The sequence below is a fragment of the Cupressus sempervirens genome, chromosome 7, assembly GCF_028749045.1.
Source record: "Cupressus sempervirens isolate cs-2001-9-10 chromosome 7, ASM2874904v1, whole genome shotgun sequence".
Taxonomy (NCBI): domain Eukaryota; kingdom Viridiplantae; phylum Streptophyta; class Pinopsida; order Cupressales; family Cupressaceae; genus Cupressus; species Cupressus sempervirens.
Genome location: NC_143124.1, coordinates 198,239,138 through 198,249,957, shown reverse-complemented (window position 1 = coordinate 198,249,957; position 10,820 = coordinate 198,239,138). Strand labels below are relative to the sequence as shown.

The window sequence follows — 10,820 nt, the reverse complement described above, 5'->3', positions numbered from 1 at the left end:
TCAAGAAATTTCAAGATTGAATGGATTAAGGTTGTGTTGAGAAAGATCGACAACATGAAATTTTAGATTCACAATGCACTAGTTGGAATAACCAAGAATCTATTATTCACAAGATAATTGATCATCCTACATTTGACAAGAAGAAGACAATGATAAATCTAAGCCAAGAAGATGTTAAAGCCAATATAGTTGTCAAGTGAAATAGAGGAGGGTTGTCCATCACAAGCATTCCTAATCCTTTTATTGAATTTGAAGTGAAATTTATCTATCACAAATTATATCAATCTAGCATATTGAATATTGTTCCATGTATGGCAATGGATCAAGCATGGAAAATAGTCATGAAAGTTGGTGAATATGATCTTGCCAAGTTGCAGAGGCTACAATTAGCAAATAACTATATAGCCACCAAGAAGGCAAAGAACTCAATGTGTAAGTTTGGTTCACTTATCATGTGTATTTCCTTTTACACTAAGAATTTTTTTCTTGGTATTGGAAACATCTTTTGGAAGCAAGGAAAACTACTAATAAGGAAAATTAATGAGTATATAACTTAATTAGGAGAGACTTTTGAGAATATCATGGATATGTATATATTGAAGAATTCAAATAGAGAATGAGAATAATGATAAGGATACTGGAAGAATTAGTAATGAAAAATCATAATGATATATTTTTCTTGGTAGACATAGATAAAATAGATATTCATGCAGTTAAGCTAAGGAATGCATGGCTAACATCATTTGATGATGAGATTGATAATGATATAGTTAATGCAAATATTGTTACATTATTGAAAGAATATATAATGATAAAAAAGTTGAACCTTTTTGGAAATATTAAGTAGCTAAGGAAAGAATTACTATAAATATCATGATAGCTTCCAATGAAAAGAAAATGAAGAAACAAATTGAAGACCTAAATGCAAAGCTAGGAACCCAAGGAAAGAGCTAGGAACCTCTACAAATTACACAAGGTGTTAGAGAAGATGAAGAAAATGGAGTGAAGGTTAAAGCCCTAGTTGTTATCACACCACCAAGACAAAATACCAACACTCCACCACCTACCAAACCAAGAACTAAGGCATCAAATAATACCAAGTGGGCTACAAAACCAAGAGAAGTAGAGAATATTGAGTCTAGTAGATCAAAATCAAAGAGAAGAAGATTGGTTAAAGGACCATCAATAGTGAGAACAAAACCTATTGGTAAGGTATGTGCTAACCTAAGAAAATCTTCAAGCTTATCCAATTTTAGATTTTTTAAATATGATACATTGGATATTGTTGATATAACAAAAGTTCAGGAGGCCATGATAGATATGATGAAAAATTAAAAGTTAGCTCCAAATGAATTAGAAAAGAAGATACCTATAGATTTATTTAATAGGCTTATTAGAAGGTGGCAATATGTAGCAGAAGAAGAGAAAAAAATTAGAACTGACACATTTGCCATGGTTATGATTGATCTATCCCAAGAACATAGGGATACTTTTTGGAGAGGTACAAGAACATATTTATTCCTAAATTCAAAAATTTTATCTTAGTGAAAAATAATACTAATGCTATAATTCAACAAAATGAGTTAATATAGAAGAGTATTTTTGGTCTCATACCAAAAGAAGTAACACAAGAGAAAGATACATAAATAGTAACTATTCTAGATTGTGAGAGTGATGAACTAAGTTTAGGTGTGCTAAGTCCACATGGAAGCATGCCACTAACTTGTGCTAATACCCATGACACTCCAAAGACGCCCTCATATGCAGATAAGGAGGTGAAAGAGGAACAAGAAAATAATAAGGACACTAGTGTAGACATTTCTACTATAGGTCAAGAAGGACTAAAAATTTCAAGAGTCAAGTAGTACTATTGTTGTCTTGAGCATTGATGTACAAACATGACTAAGTGCTGATACCCTCTCACCATCTCCCCAAGTAGGGCTAAGAAGAAACACTTCTACACCTCACACAAGAAAATCAATAAATGACCTCTCTCTAGATATTGAATTAGGTCTGAATGATGTTATTGAGATACCACAATTAGATTTGGAAAATCTCACTCTTGAACAAACAATTTTTCTACAAGAGATTTTGGCAAAGAAAAAGAAACAAAAACAACTAAGGAGAGAACATCAAGAGAAGTACGTAGTACATGATGTTAAAGACATTTTTGTTGAGGCATTTGATATTCAAAATTTTAATAGGCAAGCCCCAATAATTTCCCAGTTGGTAAATATTGTTGAAAAAATAAATGTTGTAGATATCAAATCCAATGAAAAATTCATGGATTGGTCTACAAATAAATTTGAGAATAAGGTTGTGGAAAAAGTTTCTACAATAATTGCCAAGTAGAAAGTTCAATTCCTAGAACATGTACATAATAGTATATAACTAATTTAGAAAGTACAATATTTGTACAATATGTTATATTATGTGCCAAGATTCATGAGTGATCCTCAAGAAAACATCCAACAGATTTAGGATGATATGAATACAACAATAAACACTATTTTGTGACTAGTTGAATCTAGCTCCCAACACTACAATAACTTACTAAATGCTCAAGGAAAATTGGTTGAGCTTTAGGTGGCTAACAACAACATGAGATCACAATCGATCTTCATTCACTCAAAGTTGATACATCATTGGGAGGTTATACAAAGAGAAATCAAATCAGCCCAACATCCTATCATTGAAGATCATAATATTTTAGTGGTTGATAGTTTAATTGATTTGGTAGCTAGGTTATAGTTACAAAATTACACTTTGGAATAAGTAAGAGCCACTTGAGATCATGCATTCTCTATGATCATCCATGCACACAAACCTTTTATTGAAAAGTAATGTTTGATTCCATCCATTCAACCCCAATAGTGGACATAAGTGACAAAAACAAGGGGGAATGTAATTGTAATGATGATTACATAATTTAAATAGAGAAAAGAAGAAAAGAACAAGGGGAATGTAGTGGAGTTTAGAAGAGTTTAGAGTTCATATGGAAATGAGAATGTAGAAGGCAAATAGAGTATGCCACAAAAACAATCACACAACTTAGAGTCATGTGTATATATTGTAGATTTTTTTTATTGAACATATTTCAACATTTTATAGTTTTATTTTTTGAGGTAAGTCATAGGCTTAGGGGGAGTACTCATATTTGTAATAATGAAATCATGAAATAGTATTTTTTCCACTAATGTCAAAGGGGGAGATTGTTGTTCTCTATAGCTATGTTTGTCTATTAATGTCAAACACTTAGTCATTTACTAGGGAGACGTATATGATCTATGATTGAGCTACACTATATAGGTCGAGTCATGAGATAGACTTATATATATAACCTTGTATATATGGAGCTCTATAGGAGTCGAGTAAGCCTATGGTTACTAAGTATTTTAAATGTAACCCAAGTCTAATGTAAACCATGCAGTTTGAGCATATTGAAGCCGAGTTATAGAGAAGATTCTAAGCATAGAAAATATTAAGCATCAATAGCATATATAGAGTGCATGTCAAGTATCAAAAACAATAAGTCCCTAGAAATGCAAAATTTACATTCAAGTCAAAAATGATACACAATCTAAAGTAAACCATTTTAGGCTGACATTGATGTGATGCTTAATAGTTTCAGAGCTTGTTACCAATATTTTTACACACTTTATGACGTGGATCGCATATCCCTATGTTTTGTGATGGATGAATCAGATGTAGAAGTGAAACAAGGAAGCATCTATAAAAATCTACGAAATCTTTAAATTGGGAAGAGCTTGACATTATTTTATATTATGGTGAAGTGTATGATGATACCAAGGAGAAAATAGGTAATACATACGTTAATTCAGGTGTGAATATGTGAATAATGCAGAAGAGCCAACGAGATTTGTTATTCTAGAATAGAGCAAGCGTCCTAGTCAAGTAGTGAAGGATAGAAAACATTTATTAGATCTAAGATCAGAGTAAATTAGAAAGAGGAGATCCAATATCAACTTATCAAAAAAGATTGAAGATATGACCTACTCAATCAATTTTGATAGATTTAGTTAGGGTAAATATCTTGATAGAGTGGTCTTAATAGATTTTCTTAAATTTCCTAACAGAGACCTTACCTTATTATTTGTGTATAATCCTCTAATAGGCTGAGATATAATAGTATCAAAATCTTTTAATAGGGAATATCCCTCATAGGGTACATCATTGACATGGTCAAACATTGTAACCTTGACAGGTTAACTTTATTAATGTAGTAGTAAAGATTTATGGGTGTCATTTGCACCCTAGTTTTACCTTCATATTGAAGTATTCCTGGGTAGCCAAGATATTTGTGTCATGTGATTACTTTTCATGCATATAATTAATCAATTTGATCTATATTTTATTATACTTTAGTTTTATAAGTTATGAATATATAAGAAATTGGATATGATATGGTAAATGTGTTCAATGCATTATAGAATTTATGAAAAGGTTAAAGTGTTACAGATCGTAATTCACCACCCCTAATAGTAACTCGATTTCCAATTAAGAATTACAACATAGAAAACATATTATCTTGTGAAGTTTCAAGTGATCAAGTGCCCATTGTACTTTCACATAGCTCAACCTTTCTACTAGATCTTCTTGTTACCTCTTCTTCTCTAATCCTCATCATGATTCATCTTGATATGGTACTCTAGTTAGGTAGGAACTATCTCACCAATAAGATTTGACATCAATGAAAATAATTAAATTGTTCTAATTGTAGTTTCCAATAAACTCCCTATTTGGCATTGATGGAAACACTTCATCTCAAGCTACCATACAGTTCAAGATGTATTTTTTCTTCAAGAAACTCCCTATGTGTTTAGTAACAAATATTGATTAATATCTTGACTTTCATTCTGATTCTCATTGTAGTGTCCAATAATCTCTTTGAGCTCAAATTTTATTTTCCTTCTAATTCTCATCTAGGTAGCTCTAATATGCAAGACCTTTAGACATCAATTGTAACATCTTAGAACTTCTATATCATAGAAGAATATGAACTAACTATTAGATAGATATCTTCTTATGTGGTAACTACTTCATAATCTGCCTATTTCATGTATGAATCCTCTCATTTTCTATCTCTCTCTCCCCTTGATTAATTGCTTGGTGATTGCATAGATAGTGTCTCCCTCTTTGACATAAATGTGAAAGACACTTCAACATCTTCAATTAATTCCATCTCATAAATCTTCAACATGTAGATATCTCTTAGTCAATTTTTTGAATTAGAATCTTCCTCTTTCATATTTCTTATGATTGATTTAAGATCTCATTCTTATCTCTTTATAGCTTTAGGAAGGTCCTAAAGTGTGACCTTCTACATCAATTTTAAAAAATATTTTATTAAAAACCATTCATGCATGGCTCCATCTCAGCTTAAGTAGTTGTAATTAGGGGAAACATATGTAATTTATCTCTTAGATATTCATTAGAATCCTTAGGTTTTTTTTTTTTGAAAATATAAGCTATATGTTCCTTTGGATTCACATAGTCCAATCTTATTTTTGTCTTAAACCAACTCCCTTAAGCAATGATACTTGATAGAAATTATGCTTGGTCTTGGTGTACATTGCCATAATTTTAGATATGTTTATTGCACTTTTGTTGGTTCTATATATTCAACTTCTCCTCTAGATTATTGGATGCAATTATGCTTCTTTCTTGTCCATGAAACTAGTCTCTTTCCTAGAACAAAAGCTCCAATGCTTGTACTCTTTCTGTCATCAAAGTTGCCAACTTAATCTACGTTAGTATACATTTTTAGCTCAAACTTGACATTCCTTTTGTAATTCATTCCATAATCCTTTTTTTCTTTTGGATATCTCAATATTATTTCATGGTCATCAGCCATTTTCCTTAGGATTTGAAAAATTTCTAGCAACTATCCCTACTGCTAGTTAAATATCTACTCTTTTATGAACAACATATTTCATTTTTCTAATTATTTATCTATACAATGTTTGATTTACATAAATAGAATCATCATTCTTTGACTAGTCTTGAGTCTTGCATACCAATCTTTTTTAGTATCTCCTTGATATAAATTAACTATGTAATTTATATACCTTTCTTTATTTGATCCACTTGGAGTCTAACAAAGAATTTAATCACTCCAAACATGGTCATCTCAAACTTTTTCGTCATTTCAACTGCAAATGGTTTACACAATACATCTTTTCCTCCAAATATGATACCATCCAAAAACATCTCAGCTAACATTATCCCTTATTTAGATCCAACCTTTATGTATATATTTTCATTGTCATTTATTCTTGCAAAACCAATCTTTTCCAGATAGGTGTGAAACCTTTCATACCATGCTCAAGGCTCTTGTTTTAATCCAAACGGTGCTCTATGTAGCTTACATACCATATCTATTTTCTTTGAGTCAACAAATCCTCCTATATGTTTTTCAACATAGACTTCCTCTTCAATAATCTAATTTAGAAATATGGATTTAACATCCATTTGGTACACTTTAACTCCTTTGTAATAAGAAATATGTAAGTAGAGTTCTCACTACTTTTAATCTTGCAATAGGGTAAAATGTCTTCGCACAGTCAATACATTCTTGTGCATATATCTCTTACTAACTATAGTTTCTTTCTTTCTTGTTACTGCATCTTTCTCATTTGTCTTGTTTTTGAATATGTAATTTGTTCCAATAACATTATTTTCCTTTGGTCAGGTACCAATGACCAAGACTTTTTCTTCTCTATCTTCTCAGTCTCTTCATTCATGGATTAAATCCAATGTTCATGTTATCCAGAGCATCCTTTACTAATTTTGTCTCAAATCCATATAGTAGGCATGTTTGAGTCCTCTACATGCTCCTTTTTGTAACTCCAAATCTTTATCATTATTGATTTAAATAGGTAAATGATGTCTTCAAACATATTTTTCTACTGTAGGATCAGGTCTTACCAATTCTTCTTTAGGTTTATACAATAGATTAGCTTCAAGTAGCACTCAATGTATCTCAACTTGTTCTTTTGGTTATTTAGCAAAAAAAATTGATGCTCAACATGCTCATCCTTGTGCTCAACAAAAATTTCCTAATGCTCGACATATTTGAACTATAACTTGACATGCACTAGTTGTTTTTTCTTGACAAATTTATTCTCAAGTTCTAAGAAAGTGCAAGGCTCTCCTTCATTAATGCATATGGATTTTTTGTTATCTTCAGGTTCTTTCTTATATTCAAATTCATTCTTCTCGACATATTCATCAACTTTCGTCAGTATTGTTTTCATGTGTACAATATTTGTCAGGACTGAATTACAGAACGTATAATGAATGATGTTAAAAGAAAGTTAAACCATTCACAGGCCGTGAGTATGGTTACAGAAACGCCTTCGGTGTGATTGGTAATTGTCAATTTCAAACACAAAATTTAGTTTTAATCAAAGAAGCAACCCTATGAAACATAGCCTTTAGAAATCATAACCGATTGGGAACTGAAAAGAAACTATTTTCTTGATATCCGAGCCTCAAAAGATCAAAAGATGAAACGCCCCAACTCCAATGCGCTTCTCTATAAAATTCCCTTCTTCTTATTCTTAACTTAAGACCGATTTATTTTCGTGGTGCTTCGAAATAGCTATAAAAGGAGATCCCTCAAACGTGTTTCACAGAGTGCGATGGAAAATTGTTTCTATTTTGTCTTTGTCATAATAGACGGAACTGGAAAGACGGGTAAGAAACTAATTAATATTGCGTAAATTCAATAGATAGTTTTCTGTCCAAATTTTACATAAAATACACGCTTAACTTCTTGTTGATATTTTCTGTGACTAGATTTTCTCGGCTTTAATAAAAGCACAGTATAAAAATTTATTGTTGGGGCTACGAATTCTTTCACTGTATTCCCAGTGCTATTTACAAAACAGTCTGTAATTGATGAATATCTCTCTCTCCACTCGCAATGCCTCTTTCTTGCTTCGATTTTGCACTTACCCTCTTAATATTGTTCGGATTTAACCCAAATTTCAGATGTGGTTTTGAATTATAATCTGTCTATAATTCCATGCCCCTGTTGGCGTATTCATCTGCTTACACCTATATGCGAAGTTAATTTGTGCAATAGTACTAGTGGCTATGTTTTTATTAATTCCATGCCCCTGTTGGCGTATTCATCTGCTTGCACCTATATGCGAAGTTAATTTGTGCAATAGTACTAGTGGCTATGTTTTTATTGATGATTAAGTGCTTTATTTGGTATGTGATTATTTCGTGTCTGTTTTATTTATTTTCATTTTTATAATTATTACCATTGTACAGAGTTATACTACAGTTTACTGGTTGTAACATTCAAGAAAATGTCTCCTGCCAATTGTATTTACTTGAAAAAATTTAAAGCCTCTTAAACAAACTTATCGACTGCCGATCCTGCAATCATTGCATTTCACGAGATGACATGTGTTTGAAGCATTCTTTCTAAAACAGTTTGCATGCGTTGTTTGTGCTTCCAAATTCTGGATGCATTTCATGAGATGACGTATCTTTGAAGCATTCTTGAAAAAACAGTTTGCATGCCTTGTTTGTGCTTCCAAATTTTGTATGGATTTCTACCAGCGCATTGTCAACCAAAGTATTTCACAAAATTGTACGTTGATTATGCTTGAATGGATGTCCATATCATGTTCCAAAACTCCCAATATATCAAAGCAGGAGGGGAGGCTGGGAAACGTTGTTGAATTGTCTTCACGTCTTTCATATGCATTTTGCTTGATAGTTACAGAAATCTTTAATTTGGAATTTATCTGTCTTTCGTTTTATATTCATACGCATGTATAACAATCCAGTACTCTGTCTTCACAAATTTAGGAAGCCATTAATATTCAAAAGTGTAACTCCTCAAAACCATAGATAAAGAGGCGGTTGCAAAAACAATTCGAATAACGAATCCTATACAAAGAATTAAAATCTAGATATAGTATGGCACCAAGGATCACACTTAATTGCTAATCTCTCTCACATGCGTGGTTCTTATAATTTGTTTTGCATCCTTGTGTTTCCAATTTTTGGTAAATGGCAAACGGCAGTCTCCTGCTGTATGCAGCTGTTGTTTAACCTGGTATTGATCTATTTTACTTATTTAATGTTTTTTCCCACCTAGTGGTTGAGCAATTTAATTATGTATATTCTCATGTTGCCCTTTGTGTATTCAATCAGTTTGCTCACCACTGATGGAGGTTGCCGTTCCTGGAGACTTAACTTTGGACGGCCTAGTTAAAAGTTTGGAGAGAAAAGCATCTCCAAAAATTTGCATTTTTAAAATTCAGATGAAGTTGAAATTGAAGAACGGAAGTATGGAAGACGCGGCTGACGAGTTTGCTAAACTCTTGGCAAGTTGCCGACCGTTTCAAACTCTTCCTCCATTTGCAATTTTGCCGACGCAGAAAATTATTGATTTCATGAAAAGAACACTCACACAGCAGGGAGGAAATAAATGTGATCATCTTTTGCATTTGTTAAACAAGTGCATCAACTATTTTCTATCCCCAAATCTCTCCACAGCAATTGGCATGACGACTCCCATAATGTGCCATCATCATTTAGAGAGATTACATGCTTATAACATTAAGTTTCAAGGGAGAAATAATCCGGTTCGGTTTGAAAAGAGATGGCTACGATCTGTTCTTTTTCTTCCACAAATCTTTCTAGATGAAGTCACAGAACTACTTCCCAAGAACCTGATAAATTTTGCACGGTTAAAAGATGAAGGCAAAATAATTTATGATTTGACTTTTTTAATGAAGTCCATACTTAATGAGAATAACCAAGGTCGTTTAAGAGATAGTGGAATCATTCAGGGGCATGGCACCCGATTTTCTGAAACAATTTCTAGACTATGTCCTCCGGGTGGCACTAGTGACGGTGGGCAATGTAGGGAGATTATTAACGAGCTGAATGAACACTGCAATTCCCCCTTGAACTGATCCTTCAAAATTTTCAGTGAACACGTTGGTAAGGTGTTGTTAATCTTGCTTCTGCCAGCATTAATCCAAATTCTACAGTTGGTTACGTCAATTCTTCAACTGATCTTCAAAAAATGAATCTCTCTATTTATAAATACTGTAATAAGCGACCAGCTTGTCATTTGTGTTTGGATTTGTTTCTATGATGGCTTAACGACATTTCAGATGCCATACTTTACAGCATTTTAATTTGAATGATATAAATTTCAGCTATTGTAGATTTAAAAAACACCTTTTACTTGAGTCTGTGGGAGGACCAATATGCGAACGCTGCCCATTTAATTCTCTAAATGGATTTTTTTAAAATGGCTTAATCTGAATATATTCAGCGTTTTTCTTTCTGTTTTGGCAGATATGATACCACTTGTTGGAAATGAAATAACTCTAAGAGGTTTGGTAGGGTTGGCAGGGGTGAATCAGAGTGAATAAATTTATTTTCAAGTGTAACTCTTACAAATTTTGATAGTGTTGTATAACAAGACAAGAAATAATGAAATAAGTATTACTTGACAAAAAATGATCCTCTAATCAATCATGATCAAGCCTTAGAATATTTCACTAACCAATTTATGAATAGTGAACATACTGAATACATATATGGAGATGACCTTAATAATGTAGGACATGTGCTAAAATAGTGAGACATAGAACATGATAATCTATTTGAACATGCAGCTTTAGAAAATTTAAAGAACAGACTAAAATTATGAAAATATATGATAAGGAATATTAAATGCATTACTACATGAAAATACATAAGTAAAAAAAGTAACATCACATAACACATGCTTTTGTCGAGTGGGAAACCCTAAAAAA

General features: G+C 32.2%; 1 protein-coding gene across 1 annotated transcript; it reads left to right on the top strand.

Moving 5' to 3' along the window:
- Positions 1–7,429: 7,429 nt before the first annotated feature.
- LOC149546175 (uncharacterized) lies at positions 7,430–10,136 on the top strand. Its single transcript, XM_089794547.1, has 2 exons — positions 7,430–7,719; positions 9,199–10,136. The coding sequence occupies exons 1-2, from the start codon at positions 7,665–7,667 to the stop codon at positions 9,963–9,965; spliced, it is 822 nt and encodes a 273-aa protein (XP_089650673.1). The 5' UTR covers positions 7,430–7,664; the 3' UTR covers positions 9,966–10,136.
- The last annotated feature ends 684 nt before the right edge of the window (positions 10,137–10,820 follow it).